Raw genomic sequence first — 19111 nt, forward strand, 5'->3', positions numbered from 1 at the left:
AGATATTTATATCTAGGTGTAGTGTAGATATTAAGAACTGTTTAAGGTTATTCTTGAATAGTTTTTCGCTTTCAAACTTTTTAATTTGATCTGGCAGATTATTAAATAAAAGAGGCCCAATATGATTTAATGATCGAAATGCCAATTTCTACTTACTTATATTAACATGTAAATCAAAACTATGATATTATAATAATTCACATATGCAGAATTTACAATCTACCACTAATTAAGTTTTTAAATTGGTTCAAAAATAAATCAAAAATATCAATATCATTATGATTATTCAGAAATCTAAATGCCCGATGAAAGGGAATACTATATCCATGGTTTGAACCATGAAAACTTAGACAAAAAAAGTTAAAAGATCTTGGTGTCCATTGCGGAATATTAAATTTAACATGGAACTGAGTTTGACAGTTTTACTATTTTAAAAACAAAAATTTGATCAAACTGGATTAGCGCGTCCTGAAATTTAATCGATTAAGTATTACTTGACTATCAAAATTTTGCACTGACCAACCTAACTTATAAGCACAGAACTTTTAAATTGGTTTTGTACCTTTTCAATCAATGCAATATATTAATCATATAAAATACACCAGGCAATTGTAGCATATTTAATTTTTGACCTAGACCTTTTAACAAGAAAACAATAATATAAAGTTTTCACTATATCAATTGAAAATTCAGTGCAATTTCTCAAGGTAAACCCCAGCATCATATCAACTCAACTTGGAAAATGTGGTTGTTAAAATTAAAATTCTCATTGAAAGCAATGTCAGGATGGTTTTTACATAGCAAGTCAGTATTATTTATAGTATACTTTAATTTAAACTTATAATACTAAGACGACGACAATTCTACAGAATGTTAGCAAAATATAATAATTTCTATACGATTTAAGGTCATCTGCAAAGAGTTAAACCTTCGATAAAGCAGACAATTGCCGTAATGCCTGCTCAGTAAATCCCAAACTCCCCAACTTAAAAAACAATAAATCGGAACTAACACTGTCAAAAGTAGCTGACAAATCAGCATAGGTGGAATCCACTTTTATTCTGTAAATATACCAGCTGTAAATCCGAGTTGCTTCGTAGACAGTAGTAAGAAACTTTCTACTGTAGAAAGTTCTCACAGCAGTAAGAAACAAGTTTTCGACAAATAAACATGCGCAATTGAGTAAAATGCGTTCGCACAGAAACTTCTGATCGGTTTCAAATCAAAAGTTTGATGTTCTTACACAAATTTCTGATCGTCATCTGATAATCAGACTTGTTTTCGGATTTATTTCAAGCAAAGTGTCAGAGAATTCGTGTAGCCAGTCAACGCCAATCTTCGGAATATGAACATAACCTCTAAATGGTTGTTTGTATTTTGTCGTTTTGTATAGTCCCTGATATTCGTTTTGAAAAATTCTATTTTAAATTGTTAGATTAGTCTAAAAATGAGTTAATTAAGGAAATGAGTGATTTTAACTCGTCGGAAGAATTTGATCAGAATTTTGTTAATTCACAGTTATGTTGATTCCGATACAGGCTTTTAAAGAAGATTTACTTGAAGAACGGATAAGGCTCGAAAATCAAAACTATTTTGATTAAACTGTGTCTCAATTTAATAGAATGGAATTTCTCGACCATTCTAGAGTAAACCCTGAAGTAGCAAATAATCACACCTCACACATCTTAAACTCTATTAATAATATACAGCTATTTTAAGGTTGTAATGTAATTTTTTTTTGTTTATGTTTTATTTATTTTCCCATTTTTCCACTGGCATAAAAATGTGAGGTTATTTTTCTTCTTCACTCAACCCGTATTTGATGTTCGCACAGATGGTTTCAAATCGATCAGAAGTTGTAATAATTTACGCATGCGCATCAAGAATGGTTTGGAAACAGTTTCAAACTTGTAAGAAATTTGCACTGAATACAAACCTAGTAACCCGTCACATTGCCAATTCGATTAATTGTATCTAAACTTATCAAAGGCCTTCAGAATAACTGAATATTTGGATATACCACCATAGTTCTTAACATGATGTGTATTGCTTGACCTAAAAATAGGGGTGATATAACGATCTTTCCATAAGTGCAAAAAGATGCAAGAAGTCAAGGCCGAATTGAACCGAATATGCAAAAGTTTTTAAAAGATAAATGAGCAGGATTTAAAAAAAATAGTTAGGCAAATTATGCGCATCTAATGATAATGAATTTTTTAGATGGCAGATGCTTTCCTTAGTTTCAGAGATATTAAGCTTATAAGGGGAAACGGTAAGTTTAGAGAGTGTTGGAGTTTCACATAAAGTACAATTTGTCGTATCATAAACAGCAGAAAAATGGTCAGCGAATACAATATGGGCATTATTTGAAGATTGATCACCAAGATGTATGTGGCTTAGTACACTTAGAATCTTAGTATATTTGATAAATCTCCAGAAATTCGAAGGATTCATTCATATATTAATACCCATATCGGTTGTAATTTGTATAACATAATTATCTTTCTCTTTTACATTCGGCCTGAGTTGATAAATAATCATTCGTTTTTGTTTGAGTATATTTTATATGACTAGATTTTTTCCTCACAATCAAGTCCTTTAAATGAGGAGAAAATTATTTTAGCAACTTGAATTTTTCTGAATAGCAAGATGAACACTCAAACTTCAAGGCAATCTCAATCTACATATAATAAATAGACATTAATTTCCAAGCAATTATCATTCCTGAAATCATAGAAGTATTCTCCATGACTTTTATATTTAATCATTTTAGCTGGAATATTAAATATATACGCAATATGATTGTGTGTGCACCAAAATGACTTGGGAAATTTGTGAATATTCGTTCCAAATATCTACCGCTTTCATTGAGGAAACTGTTTGAAACAAGGTGAGAAATGAAAGATACTCGCAGACGATCACAGCATTTCAGTTATTTGGGCAATCCACATATGCTCCAAAATCCCTATTACACTAAGTAGCTTCTGGCAGGTTATAAACTCTCAAAAGTAACAACTTACTGATTGGATATCTTTGGTAGATAATTTCTACTGACTCACAATAGTTAATCTAGTGTTGCAATGACGTTCTCAGTGGAAGATAAACTTCCAAAATAAAACTTAAATTGTTTATCTGAAGATGAACATAAAATTGTTCAATGTGGTTAATTGGTAAGGCTATAAAATGTGAATTGAACTTACTGGATACTGAAATTAACAGTTCACCTCAACATAGAATATTTTAATATAATGACTTTATACAGGGTGTCCCGAAATTACATCGCAATATTTTACCAGCCGCATCTTTGTCTAAAAATAAGACAAAAAGTCCATATACAGCATGGTTCAAAAGTGCATCGTTTTTAAGTTACAGGGTGTTTTATGAATCATGTTAAAGCTGGTTTTTTGTTAATATATCCGGAACGCCTAGTTATAATCTTTTGAAATTTTCAACATTTACTATTGCTTTTATTAAAAACTGATATTGCAACTATTTTTGCCAAAATGTATACAGGATCGTGTAAAATAAATGGTTGGTAAAGTTTAAATTGTTAAAACTTTTTTCTAGCAACTCCGTGATAATTTTGGTACTAGAATTGGAAAGAACAAACATTTTTACATAAAAAAGGTGCTCTTGTCTAATTTCGATAGGAGCTTCCCTTTTCGAAAACATTAGATGTAAATGTTTTGCAAAGAGAACGCGTAAGTTATTTTGGTAACAGTTAATAAAATTAAAAAGCATCTTAAAAATCCGTTGGGGATAAACATGACCTAAGACTATCACAAATACTTTATTTAAGATCAAAAATTGTTTTTCGAGTTCAATTGTTTTTTTTTATGTAATTGAATAGGTAAAAAAAGGAACAATTAATTTATTACGTAAAAAAAAAACATAAAAACACTAAACAAAAAAGCACAAATTACAACAAATGTTCAAAGTGGTTTCCATTTTGCTGAAGACACAATCTTGCCCTACGCGTTATTGCGCGAGTAGCCCTTAAAACAAAAAATGGATTTCTCTTTATTTTATTAATTCAGCACAATTAATCCTTTGCATCAGTTGTTCACGGGTATTTATCTCCACGGCATATACCTACTCATTTAAATGTCCCCATAAATAATAATCTAACGAAGTTAGATCTGGAGATCGAGGAGGTCAATTTATAGGACCACCTCGACCAATCCAACGTTCAGGAAAATGGTTATTCATCCACTCACGCACATTGCGACCAAAATTAGCAGGCGCTCCGTCTTGTTGAAAAATCATGTTTTGGCGTAAGATAAGAGGAACTTCTTCCAGAAGCTCCACAAGATTATTTTCCAGCATATGAAGATAATTCTCCGAAGTTAGCCGATTGGGTAATTCTATTGGGCCAATAAGTTGGTCCCCGATTAATCCCGCTCACAAATTTACCGAAAACCTTCTTTGAAAATTACTACGCCTTATGGCTCTTGGATTTTGATCTTCCCAAAAATGCATATTATGCATGTTAAATGAACCATTTCGTGTGAAAGTGGCTATGGGCGGATGCATAAAATGGAAGGAATTAAGTTTGGATTATTAATTACCCATTGACAAAATTGGATCCTTAACGGAAAATCGTCTGGCTCTAAATCTTGGACCCGCTGGTAATGAAACGGATGTAACCCTTGGGATCTTAGCATTCTTCCAATCTAAAAAAAAATAAATTACTATCGTAACAATAAGTAATTTTTTTAATTACTTACTATAGAGCGAGAGATATGTGTGGCTCTTGACACATTTCTTATACTTGCCCCCGGATTTTCTTCAAAAACATTTAAAACATTTTCTAAATTATAATCTTCTTGTGGTCTGCCTTGTTCACGAGCTCTTTGAAAACTTCCGTTATTGCATAAATTTCGGTGAGTGTTTATAAAAACTTGACGATCTGGAATATGTCTCACGGACAGCCGCTAAAGAACTGCCATTACACAAACCATAAACAAAATGCATGTCAGCTAACTCTAAACTTATCCATCATTTTTGAAAAATGAATCACAAAAAAGAACTAATTTACTTTGCCAAAGCAAATTTAAAAAATGTGAAATGTCAACAAAACGTTAAACAAAATTTAACAAATAAACTAATTGTCTACTAAACTAATTGTCAACAAACACAGCCAAGTATTATTTTACAAGATGTTATTTGTAGTTACTTTTTGAAATACCAATTCATGATTTATTAATAATTGATTTTTTCGAAAACGGAAGCTCCTATCGAAATTAGACAAGAGCACCTTTTTTTATGTAAAAATGTTTGTTCTTTTCAATTCTAATACCAAAATTATCACGGAGTTGCTAAAAAAAAAGTTTTAACAATTTAAACTTTACCGACCACTTATTTTACACGACTCTGTATACATTTTGGCAAAAATGGTTGCAGTACCAGTTTTTAATAAAACCACTAGTAAATGTTGACAATTTCAAAAGATTACAACCAGGCGTTCCAGATATATTAACAAAAAACCATCTTTAACATGATTCATAAAACACCCTGTAACTTAAAAACGATGCACTTTTGAACCATACTGTATATGGACTTTTTGTCTTATTTTTAGACAAAGATGTGGCTGGTAAAATATTGCGATGTAATTTCGGGACACCCTGTATAATAAGCAAATCGATATATTTCAAATAGCACTAATAATCACAGACCGCAATTTATTTTATATGTCTTTTAAGTAGATTTATTAAGACCAAAATAAAAAAATCCACGTGTAACATTTCCCCTCACATACTAGCTTTTTATTCTTTACGTCACTCAAACGAACAAAATTTTACATATTTCTCATAAAATCGCAAGCATACTCCAGGTAGTAGCAGTCTTAAAAAATTTTCCTGATTTTGATGTAGTCTGTTTTTTTTTTTAATTTAGTTTGTTAGTGGAATTACCTAGTGCAGGAATAGGGTGTATTGATTTTTTAACAATTATTTTATATAATTCATTTGAAGACTTAAAATGCTTCGTGCTAAGTCCCGATTTTTGGAGACCATGGAGGAATAAAAATATGATGGCGTTTACAGCAAAAAATTTAACAGTTATCAGAACAGTGAAAGCTTAGTCACACTAGCATTGAAGAAGCAAGTAAAGTAGAAAATGCAGAAAACCAAGCATTATTAATATATATTTTTTTAGTAAAGATGCCAAGAAATGCCATTTAAAGGTATATCAAAATATAATAAAGAACCCTGAGTTAAAAGGGTTCGCTTTTTAACCGGTGTCCCGTATCCGACAAAATGTAACTTTGGAAGATGCAGAAAAATGAAAGGAGATTTGCACAAGTCCTGATAGTGAGATTCCATGATTGAGATAATTCTTAAAACCCCATCAAAAATGAAAAAGTCATAAGCAGATTTTACCTTCTAGCGATGAATTAGGATTTAAGTTCAAAGTAGTCAACTTTAAGGAAAAGCGGTAAGTCAATGGTGCATTGATATTAAAGAGAAATACAAACATTCAAGGAGGAATCACACACAGCAAGAAAAGGTGTTTGCTCTTCTAAATAGAGATTTTTAGTCATATTGAGACGTGGTTCGAAAAAAACATTTTACCAAAAAAAAATGAGATAATTTGATTGTATTAAAAACTAATTTTTTAGTCCACATAGATAAATGATTTGAAATGCGTGACAAAAATTATTTTTTTTACCCAATTTTTTACAAACATAATCAATGTGTAAAGAGAAATTAAGCTGTGGGTCAAGAACCACCCCCAAATATTTAATTTCAGCAACAAATTCTACCTTCTCTCCATTTATATATACAGGGTTATCTGATTCAGTAAACTTATTACAGTTTGATTTTGACCCTAAAATAATTCATTTTGTTTTTGCAATATTTAAGCAATATTTAACTTTAGCTTATTTTTACATAGCCAATCGTAAACAATATTTATTTCACTATTCATAATCCGGGTTATACTATTAAAATATTTTCCTGCTGCGCATACTACAGTCTCATCGTATTAATATCATTTACATATATTATAAATAATAACGGATCCAGAACACTTCCCTGCTAAATAGCTAAGCAAAAGACGAAGATGAACCTTGGAATAACTTTTTTTGGTACAGAGAATATTTAGTTACATAAAAAAGATCTTTAATCTAAATTTCTTTGTTCAGCCTCTTTATTTAAAATGTGAAACGTAATTTTTAAATAAAATTTATTATTTTTTTAATCTTCTTTATTGTCGAGCATCTCATCTTAAGATTAAGTTGACCGTATCGGTATTTTCCTAACGTCCATGAAATAATGTTTCAATCATTTATCGATTTAATCATGTACTTAAGATAATTAATTTTCTCATTATTTTTTTTTTTTGCTTGGAAATTGTTATAGAAGATATTATCAGTAAAAAAATATTAAAATAAAATGCCATTTAATATCCTGATTTTTGGTCTATAAAAGAAACAATTAAATGTTTTAATTTTTTTTAAATATTTCATTGTTAAGTATAAATTTGTAGTATGTACACTTTTGTAATAATATCCTAAATACATAGTAAAAAATTTCAAAGTAAAATAACCAATAAATAAAAAAATCCATTTCTCGATTTCTCGAAGATTTTAATCTCAAAGCAGTGCATGGGAGTTAGTAAACATGGAGCAAACACGGTAGAACAACGCGTCCTGATTGTCAAATATTATTATCATAATGGTAAAAGTTTAATTGTTACTATTCGTAAAGCACGTCCAATATTCGGTTAAAATAATGTTCCTAATTCATCTACTGTAAAAATAATAATCCAAGAATTTGAAAGTACTGGTTCGGTTAGTGATACGAAATTCACGATACGAGCTCGTTTAGATCAAAACATCACGGCAATTCGGGAGAGTGTGACAAAAAGGCCAGAGACGTCATTTCGTCATCGAATGCTTCAGCGAATTCCCACTAAACATTTACAGCTGCAATCTAACTGACTCAGCAACTCCTACCAGACCATGCAGAGCGAAGAGAATTCACCAATTGGATTTTGAACAACCTGCTGATTTTGCAAACAAAATCATTTTCAGTGATGAGGTCTATTTTCACCTTGATGGCTTCATTAATACGCTAAACTGTCATATTTGGTTCTTAGAAAATAAACGAAAGGTTCATCAGAAAGCAATGCATCTACAACGTGTATCGAAAACGAAGAAGGTAATGCAGTAACGGTGAATGGCGAATGTTATCATACTATGATAACTCAATGACATGTAGTTTCAGCAGGACGGTGGCACATGTCATACCACCCGTGAAACATTAACGATCTTGCACAAATTTGCTCCTGATCGTGTCATTTCTCGATTTGGTGATCAGAATTGACCTCCACTCTCTTGCGATTTAATGCCTTTAAACTTCTGGAATATGGGGCTTTCTAAAGTCACAGATTTATGCTAATAAGCCTGCAACCATCGCAGCAATGAATATAAAAATTAGACGCTGTATCAATGAAATATTACTACATATATGTAAATCCGTGCCGGCTATTTAAAATATATTTTGTTTTTCATACATAATTAACAAATGTACATTTCATTATTTTGCCACAGAAAACTATGTTTTATTTAACACTGAAATCTTAAGCTCTTATTGAAACACCCTTTAGTATTGTAAAAAGTCGATTTCTTTTTAAGAAAAGTTAATTTTTGTTGGTCAAATTTGGTTTTTTAGGTATGGACGTCCCGACTATGCCGGTCAGATCAAAGAACATTAGTCATATCGAATTTCAAATCCATGCAAAAAGGCCTCTCCCGTAATATTTGTGTATATGGAAGATCCGAAGGCGTATATAGTCCAAAGGTTCCTGCGAATTGCTAACTGAAGATATTTTTAATCAATAACGACGTACTGCTGACATATTGAATGTTAGAATTGGGATCACAGAAAAAAGGAATAGAAGATCATCTTGTATGGCCTCTACAGTTATAAATATTTACGTCTTTAACTATTGCCCTTTTGATAAGAAACTTAATCAAATAGTTTGTGGAAGTTACTGGTAAAGATTCTTTTAAATCATAATTAATGTATTAGTCTGAAAACGGACTTTTTCGGACTGTAGAATTCAAGAAAGGCAGGCTCGTGTTGGTGGCTTAATTTGAGGTGAAATATCTTTAAATACCCGCTCCAACCTAAAAGGCCTACTGCCCGACAAGGACATCGCTAACAGCAGACAGGGAGAATCTACGAAATTGTAATTTTTTTTATTCGTTAAAAGTTTAAACATTGAATTAGTATTTTCCTACTAGCCATAATATTTAAGTTATATTTAAGATTTGTCAAAAAGAACTACTCCAGGAAATACTATCGAGTATACTTATTCAGGATACGCTTGAATAGCAGTTGATGGACCATCAGGCACTGAATAGTGGATAATTCTTGTGGATTACCAGCAATAAGTAGATTTTAAGATATTGTTAAATTTTTTTTTCCAATTTCGTCACTGTTAAAATATTTTTAATTGTCCATCTTATCAAAGTGCTATTTTCTAATATAATCTGCTAAATTTTCCCTAGAAGTGTCGAAAAACTCCTAATTACTCTAAGATCCTTAATTATAATTGTTTGCTTAATAATAACATTATATTGTATGTGGCTGTTTACATTTCATATAATTTCGTGGATCTGTTAATAAGGGATTAAATATTAAGAGAATTTAAAGAGATTAGATAGACGATAATAATAGCTATGACAATACTTTTATTCGTCTAACCTCTAATATAAATAAAAGTAATATGGGCTTAAAGAGACTCTGATCAATTAATTTATCCCTAAGTATATATTTGTGAAGTTCCCTTCACTCATTGTGAGTTAATTTAAAAAATTGCAAATTTATCATGTTGTATCAGTCATGTGTTATACATGCAGGTAGTACTTACAATGTTAAAAAAATTAGTCTACTAGAAGCTGTAGATAATTGCCTTAAAACTTGGTACTTTACTTCTCGTAAATATTAACGTGGCTCAAAACTGCAACTTATATAGCCCCGGTTCTCAGAAATGTATTTCACAAACTTTTTTTCCATGACTGTAAGTTCAATGGCGAAAGAAATTCACGATGGAAACTCAATCAGCACTGCTCTTCTTAGATGTTCTTATGAAGAACAACAATGGATACCTAAGGACATCAGTCTATCGGACAGGAAAATACCTACACTATAACTGCAATCATCCTGGTGCAATAAAGGTGGGAATCATTAAAACCCTGTATAACAGGGCAGCTACAATATGGAACAACAAAGTTGACCATAAATAGAATTCAACGCCAAAGAGTTACAGCAGAACAGGTATAGAAGCAAACTAATAAAGATAACTATTAAGAAAGCAGCAGAGATAACAAGAAAAGAGAATAAAAATTCGGAGTTTCCTCTGTTTTATTCAGAAGAATTGCTAGAAAATTCAATATCAAGACACTTGTCTTCACTTTGAAGACTACTAGACTGGACGCCAAAAACTGAAGAGTTATCAACCAGAGACAAAGCGACCACTGAGAGTCCTGGAGGACCCTAAAAGACGTTTTTAGATCAGGAATAGCAGAACACGCTTGGTCGAATTGTTAAAACATAAGCTGGAAGCAACTTACATCACGCAAAACCATCTGAAAACCTCTATTCTCAGGACACTGCAAAATCGAATGCACTTTACACTTGGCCAGACGTCACATTCTAGTATGTAGACATGTAGAATAGTTATTATTCTTAATTTATACTTGATAAGAGTTGGAGTGGTACTGCCTAACTACCCGACGTCGTGCTAAATTTAGAATAAAGGCAATGGAAGTTCAAAGGTAGAAAAATAGAATTTAATTGATTATTAGAATGATGTCCGAAGAGACTGTTCCAGTAATAAGGTTCTATACCTACATCTTATTTTGGTATTTAAGATTGGTAGGTAAAAGGTAATTGTATATTGTCTACCATATTATTAAATTATTCTCCGGCTTATATGACCAAGTCACCGATTGGACAGGATAAAATCACCGGTCTACAATATTTTACACAAATATCAATTTACGATTGATTCGGAAAACGAAATGATATCACCAAAAATATGTATATTTTATCATCGATAGAGATTACCAAAAATCGGAAAATTACTATTTAATCATATTAAATATTTTATTTTTCGATACGCCGCTGATATTAAACAAACCGATCTGGCTTATTTAAATAAAGTACTTTCTTTACTGGCAAGGTCGAGAATACCGAATTCATACCAAATATTAACGGTGGCTGTTGTAAGCAATGTGGGCCAGACGAGTGCAAGGTGTTTTTAAAAATGTTGGGAAAACAGGTAAGAAAGGCAATTTTTATTTTTATCGTATAGTGTGTTTCATTACATAATACGGACGCATTTTAAGAGGCGATAGAGCACGAAAACCTAATTTTTATAAGAGTGTTTTGTTTTCTGGAGACAGAATATTATATATATGGGATAAGAGTATTTGACTTATTTTATTTCTTCAAACAATTTTTGCTTTAGGATGTAATTACAGAAAAAAAAAGTTCAAAATCATCATCATAGAATAAAAAAAATATGTTATATAGGTCTATATTAAATCAACTATAGTATATCACATTATACCTCTGAATGCGAATATACATATAAAAAAAAATTGTATTTGTCGTGAATACAATACAATACAAAATTAGAGATTACAATGATAACTTTAACTATAGGTCTAAAATGTTGCACCGGTGATAAATTTAATATATTTGCTTTTTCTGGCATTAGCAGCCACTCTGATAGGTCAAGAACGCATTACCATCACAATGTCAACTTTAAATTTAAATATAAAAATTAAAAATTATATGATTGGATTTGAAATATTTAGATCAACAACCCCGGATAATATCTTAATCTCCTTTATATCTATTTAATTATTAACTAATAGTGTTTAATTTTCTTTCAACGTGCTGGAAAGTCCTCACCCAGACCTTAAGACTTCTGAAGTGCCTGCAAACCAAATTTCTGCCATTTTAACTATAAACTTTGTGAAACTGTCATTAATGGAATCATAAAGCTAATTCATCAAGCTATCAAATTACAAGATTACATTAAACATTGAAAAACACTCAAATATGAAAAAAACAGCTCTCAGATACTCCATCCAGTTTTTTCAGTTGAACCTGAAGCACATCCTTAAAGAGATATATACATTTAAAATATTTTTTGAAGCATGCATTCTAAACTTAAGTTTGATACCAACGACAACGCGATATAAATTTACAGGCCAAAATGCTTTCTAAAAAAACCCTTTTATCTTATTTGAATGTTTACATTTTCCAGGTTTACATACCATTACAAGGTCCATACTCTCTTAAGACCAAACAAAATTATCGAGTATTTTGAAGGATTTCTCATTGTTTTTGAAGTAAGTGTATATATCATGCAAGCTAAAGCAATGGCCTAAAGGTTAGCCTCTATATGCTCTTTAAAGCGCAATACCAAAGCCTTCATTGTGCATCAGATTAGCAGACACATCTTTGATGGACCAAACCGTGATTAGAACACAGGATCAGTTTTTCTCGATATCTCCAAGGCCTTTGATAAGATCATAAACTAATGCTTATAAACACCAATTCACATCTCGCCATATTCTAGTTCCATAAGGCTGAACGCTACTCCTGTTTACATCTAGATGTCCACACTTTCAAACAGAATCTTTCAATTGGTCAATAAAGGAGCTATTACAACATCGGCTTAATGAAGAAACTGGAAATTTAGGTCTTTTTCTCACAGTAAAATTAATATATCCTCTTTTCTCATAATGACTTAACGGATATGCTGAAAAGACGCGTTTATTTGTGTATGGTATAGTAGTATCCAGTTTCTACCTATAAACTCAATATTATTTAATATTTTTAAAATTTTTTTCTAATAAGTTGTCTGTTATATATTATATTATATATTAATGATCTATCAATTAACTTTTACGAGCTAGGTAGTACTAGAACAGCAACATCCTTAGTACCAGGCGAACCAAGCGGTCCCAACATTAAAACAGAAGTACCCGGACCCAGAACTAAGAAATTAGTTGCAGATATTAATGCTATTAATGTAAGGTTTAGTCAAAAGGAGAGTGATTTGCAATTAATACTGGAGGTATCTTTTAGCAAAGTGGCAGTGTCCAACTATTTGTAAACTATGACAAATCTATAGGAAACTATCTCGTTGACGTTGACGATAACGTGTTCCTGGACAGTTTTACTCAAATTTCTTCTATTCCAATTGGATATAATCATCCGGAATTGTTAACTGTGTTTAATGAGGATCATAGGATAGTAAGCAATAGGAAAACTGTCACTCTAAATATTTTATTTCAATAAAATTTTTAGAGAGCTCTGATAAATCGACCAGCTCTTGGCGTATATCCTAGTGAAGAATGGCCGCAAAAATTAAAAGATGTTTTACTCAGCGTATCTCCAGGCTTGCCACAAGTCATGACCATGATGTGTGGTTCTTGCTCCAATGAAAATGCTTATAAAGCATTGTTCATGAGTTATCGGGCAAAAGAGAGAGGTGAAAATGTCGATTTTAGGTAAATGTTAATAGGCTTCTTAAATGACGAGTCACAGGTATACCAGAAATATTGTTGGAATGTCAAGAATATTCTAAAGCTGAAGATAAATATTCTATGATGAATGAACATATTTACATTTTTATAGTGAACTAGAAAAAACTACATGTATGATTAACAAAGAACCAGGTTGTCCCCGTCTTTCACTTCTATCCTTCCACGGTGCTTTTCACGGAAGAACCATGGGTACCTTAGCCACAACACATTCAAAAGCAGTCCATAAGTTGGACGTGCCTTCCTTGGACTGGCCTATTGCTCATTTCCCTAGGTAATTTAATACTTTACTAAATTTCCCAATGTTTTGTGATACTAAACTACCTACTATTTCTAGTTACAAGTATCCCTTGGAGGAAAATATTAAAGAAAACCAAGCCGAAGACCAAAAATGCCTGGCAGAAGTTGAAGATCTCTTCGAACAGTATAAGAAAAAGGGCGTTCCGGTGGCAGGGATTGTTGTTGAACCTATTCAGTCCGAAGGGGGAGACAATGAGGCTTCTCCTGAGTTCTTCCAGGTGAGTTTAATTATATTCATTGCTACATTGCTACATAAATTATCTGTATATATATTTAAGGGCTTACAAAAAATTGCTAAAAAGAATAGTGCAGGATTATTGATAGACGAAGTGCAAACTGGTTGTGGTCCAACTGGAAAAATGTGGTGTCATGAGCACTTTAATTTAGAAACTCCTCCAGACATTGTCACATTCAGTAAAAAAATGATCACCGGTGGATATTTCCATAATATGGATATGAGGTGAGTAATATTAAATTATAATAAATTTTATTAAAAGTTGATGACATATTGAAATCTACTAATCACTTTTCTTCCTCGCTTGACAACTCTATGATAACTTGCCTCGGTTCCGCAGCAGTATTAATTCCGTAATCTTTAGGATCATCAGAATACTTGCAATAATCCGTAAAGAAGTCCAAATATTCCGCTTCAGTTTGCGTTAGCTCACGAGGCGGGGCTACAACTTGGCCTCTTTGCTCAACAGGAGGAGACCTCTTCTTCAACTCTTTACCAGCAGTTTTCTTATATGGAGGAGCAAATGCTCTGTTAAGTTTGTAGGTCAGCTGCTCAAGCTCCGCGTACTGCTTAGCTGCTTTTTCAGCCAAACGCATCACCATCATTTGTTCAGCGTAACAACCACTTTCTAGTAGTGCTACTTGTTCTGCTGGAACCTAAAACGTACTTTTATTAGTGGGTGAAATCTGGAAGCATTATTCCAGCATGTATACAGGCCTAGTCAACCTAAAATTAACAATATTAACTTCTAATAGCAAATCTAGGGCACAAGTTAAAAGAGAACTATAGGGTTTCTTCTATTCTCTCTATTAACTAGAGTTCGACCCAGATCGAACATAGAATGTCGAGAGATGGGAGAGAACTGGAGAAAATACGATGAGATTATTAAGAAAATTATTAAGAAAAGCCTATTCTCAAAATGTGCATCTGTTATACTCTCCATATAAATATATTTAAAAAAAAAACATTACCTTATCAAGTGCAAGCAGTTCGTGTCTGTATCTAGCTTCTATGGCTTTCATCATATCATCTATACATAGGTTGGCATCGTTCGGCCCTATTCTGGTCTCATACACCTCCTCAACAAAAACATGAAGGTTTAAGACTTCATCATCCATAACCAACTTCTTAAATTCATTACCAATTAACTTCAAAGCCAATTCCTCCAAATATTTGGCTCTTTCTTCTTCCCAGCTAATGCCTCCTTCCAACTTATCTATGATCTCTTTAAGGTTCTTAATTTCCTTATCGAACATTTCTTCTGCGCGTCGCATTCCATATCTAACTTGTTCAAGGGGTAAGGCCAATTCTTCTGAGTGAAGTAACGAATTGAGATTCTGCATCTCCATGAACCGAAACACTTCTATTAATTGCTCGGGATTGGTGAAATATAGTTCTGGAGAGTCATCCTCTGGATTTTCTTCTTGGAATTTACCCAGGAGATCATTAAGGGATAGTTCTTGTTCCCTTTCAAGAGACAGACAGTACTTTCCAAATAGATTTTCTTCCAGGTCATCGTCTTCATTAAAGGAAGTTCCTGGTGCATTAGTTTGGTGTTGCTGCCGCCAACTGAATGGACTTACCTTGATGCAAAAATTATAAGTAAAGAATATCGGTTTAATCGATTACACTTACCAGGTGTAAAAACTTTTCGTACATCTGACAGTTTCTCCATTTTTCTTCAGAGTTATATAAAGATGATCTTGCTGCTCCATACTGCTTAGCGACTAACTTATATTCGTTGTATTTATCATAAGCTTCTGTTGCCACTCTTTCCGATTCTTTTAGCAACTCCATTGAAGAGGTGTGATCCCTATAAAGGAACTCTTCGAAAGTATTAACATATTTATTATAGTTTGCCAAAATTTTTTCTATAATCTTTTGCTCAAGAAGAAGATTTTCTTCTATCAGCATAATGTCATCTTCCCTGTATCCATTGACTATTTGAGTCCTAAGAGAGTCTCTCACTGTATCTATGTATTTTCTAATGTCCATGTTATCTGGAATTGGACGTCCTTCTACTATTGTGAAATATTCAGGCGCAAGATCCACAATAGTAGTTAAAGTATCTATAGTTGGATCTTCAACATACAATCTTTGCAGAAGATCCTGTCTTTGTCTGTCTTTATGGCTAGGTTTTTGCGAGCACTTTACTTTAAGCTCTTTTACTCTTATATCATTTCTCCATGCCTTGGTCATAACTTTATGGGCAAATTCTTCAAGGTCTTGGGGATACTTGAAGGGAGATGGTTCTTTACTTAAATCTTTCTTTGTCGTTTCGTCTATTCCATGACCCGTAGTAAAATATCTCTTCTTTAGAGGTGTCTTCGGCTTAATAATCTCTTTTATGGATTTTTGTACCTTCTTGCGTTTATATAAATTCTGCCTCTGGAACCTGATCTTTCCTTGCACAGATGATTTTGAGGAAGAGGAGGTTGATTTAATAATCAACTGGTCTAAAGAAGCTTGAGAATCTGGCTTTCCTGGCATCAAACTTGCCCTAATTGCAGATTCTTCTTGAGATTTATTCTCCATTTTGAAGTAGTAATATATTTAAATAAATGTAAAATAAAATCGTAAAGTTTTGACAAAATATGTCAAGAAATTCGTAAACGCACGTTCGCGACACACAAATAATTTGATATCGATCAAACTGTTTGTAAAAACGTAATTTTATTAAATCAATAATGTTTTATAGGCCAAAGCAGCCTTACAGAATTTTTAATACTTGGATGGGAGATCCAGGAAAGCTTTTCCTGTTAGAGGCAGTTTTAAAAGTGATTAAGCAGCAAAACCTGTTGGTCCAAGTGGTTAAAACTGGCGATAAATTGAAATCGGGACTGTTATCGATAGAAAAAGAAAATCCTGCCTTATTAAATTCAACACGAGGAAGAGGGACATTTTTAGCTATAAATGCTGTTAATACAAAAACTAGAGATAATATTCTGGAAAAGCTTAAGTCAAAGGGTTAGTAAAATAAAATTGTAAAAGTCGTAAATATTTAATTTAAAATTTAATTGGTATTTTAGGAGTTATTGTTGGTGGTTGCGGGGATCACGCCATTAGGCTTAGGCCATCCTTAACTTTCCAGGAACACCATGCTGATATCCTTTTGGATAAATTTGCTCAAGTTATTAAAGAAGTAAAATAAATATTTATTTTTATTAATATTAAACTTATATTATATTATTATAAGTTTATACACATATTTTATATTTACAATAGTTTTAATTATATATATATACATTAATATTAGATTTATTTTATCATTTTTTCCTACAGAAATCAAGTATTGGAAAACTACCTATTGGAATAAATAGTTTTTCCGTTTTCCTTTTATGTATTTCTGATATCGGTCTACGCTTTTTGTGTTTGCTTAATGTTTTGCCCTTCTTACATAAAAATTTTCATAAGACTATTGGCGAATTAAAAATACGCAAAAACTGGGGCTTCTTCATACTAAATCTAATATCATGCTTCAATGGCAATGTTAAATATTTATTGATGTCAAAAATTACCATATCCGAATCACCTAGGATTATTAAGAAGAAAATTAATAACCGGATCTCGAAATCCTGGTCAATAATTTCCTTGTTTCTCAAAGATTGAAAATATGCCTATTTAATTGCCAAAATATCAGTTTGTTCCCACTTTTATGACATTATATATTTGATAGTACCTTAAAAATAATAGCTGCACAGTATCTAAGCTTTTATTGGCAAAGTCGCAAAACGCCGAGAATATATCAGCTGTTTCTCGTCATTCCGAATTCATCACAGTAACGTAAACGGGAATACCGCACGACATCTCTGGTGACACATGGAAGGTTCGCGAGTTTTCCGGATTCATGGTCTAGGTAGGATCTAAGGAGCCCTCGCCGCCAGGCCAGTTCATGTCAGAATATTGATGAATAATCGATATAAATAGAAGTCAATAATTATAGTGTAAATTAATACTTGTAGTAGTCTTAAGTAATTGTGTTTAGTGTGTCAAATAAATCAGTTGACTGTTTTTATGCATCCAGTGTATTTTAATACAAGCCTTAACACTTTATTGACACAATGTCATCGCCGCTGCTTCTGCTACTGCTGCTGTTAAAATTTATTCCAGAACAATTTTTGACTACGCATGTGCGCCATCTTCCTTTTGTTTTTCAGTTTAAACTTTTTTTAGTTCTGTTGTTCCCTTTATTTCAAAAGAATCATCAAAATTTTACTTTAACTGTTCTTTTCAACTTAAGAATTTTAAAAGTTAAGAATTTTCCTTTTTCTACATAAAGATATTTAATTAAAGTCAAAATAAAGTTAATGGTTAATTTTTAAATGTCGCGGCTCTTTTATTATTCTCATTACTCTTGAAAAAAAAATTTTAAAAACATTCTGGAGCCATACCACAGATTGAATATAACATTAAATAGGTATATTTAATCTGTGGCCATACATACATTCTTTTTCTTGATCTTTTTCCAAGTCTCTGGCCTTTAGGCACTAATTACATGATGTTTTCTAGTTTATGGCTCTCTCTATTTAGTAGTCAGGTTTTTGACAGGAAGTTTTTCTAACTTTAAAAAACAACATTTTCCGATCTATTACAATATGAAAAGGTAATTAGCGTAATCAAGTATCTAATTAAGCAATGAAATAAATCGATGTCGCCTGGTTGAGTTTAATAATAATAATATTAATCCTCATTTTTATAAAGAGTGATTAGTAAAAGAAAAACTAAAAACAATATACTTGATAATGGCAGTGAAGAGTAAAAGGCAGGTCTTTATCTACTAGATTTCTACTTCTGGGCCACTTGAAAACTTTGGTTTACTCATTGATGATTAATACTGAAGAGCAACTATGGTAACGCATTATTGACTGTTCTAATCAACTTCGTATAACCAGGGATATAGCACAGGGTACGCCTATCGTGCAGAAGAAGATCAGATGTCTGCATCGAAATGAATGGGGGTCACTTTGAAATGTTGGTGTTTCTATTAATTATTCAATAACTAC

General features: G+C 32.2%; 2 protein-coding genes across 2 annotated transcripts; one reads left to right on the top strand and one right to left on the bottom strand.

Moving 5' to 3' along the window:
* The first annotated feature begins 11125 nt into the window (after positions 1-11125).
* Positions 11126-17363, top strand: LOC126742084 (4-aminobutyrate aminotransferase, mitochondrial-like). Its single transcript, XM_050448620.1, has 9 exons — positions 11126-11292; positions 12944-13059; positions 13116-13283; positions 13338-13540; positions 13668-13847; positions 13911-14091; positions 14152-14333; positions 16807-17075; positions 17138-17363. Exons 1-9 carry the CDS (start codon positions 11244-11246, stop codon positions 17257-17259), a joined length of 1470 nt encoding a protein of 489 aa, XP_050304577.1. The 5' UTR covers positions 11126-11243; the 3' UTR covers positions 17260-17363.
* Positions 14344-16721, bottom strand: LOC126742083 (cilia- and flagella-associated protein 100-like). Its single transcript, XM_050448619.1, has 3 exons — positions 15744-16721; positions 15080-15691; positions 14344-14764 (listed from the first exon to the last, which is right to left on the bottom strand). The coding sequence occupies exons 1-3, from the start codon at positions 16641-16643 to the stop codon at positions 14396-14398; spliced, it is 1881 nt and encodes a 626-aa protein (XP_050304576.1). The 5' UTR covers positions 16644-16721; the 3' UTR covers positions 14344-14395.
* Positions 17364-19111: the final 1748 nt, after the last annotated feature.

Source organism: Anthonomus grandis, chromosome 11, assembly GCF_022605725.1.
Source record: "Anthonomus grandis grandis chromosome 11, icAntGran1.3, whole genome shotgun sequence".
In the NCBI taxonomy this organism is placed as follows: domain Eukaryota; kingdom Metazoa; phylum Arthropoda; class Insecta; order Coleoptera; family Curculionidae; genus Anthonomus; species Anthonomus grandis.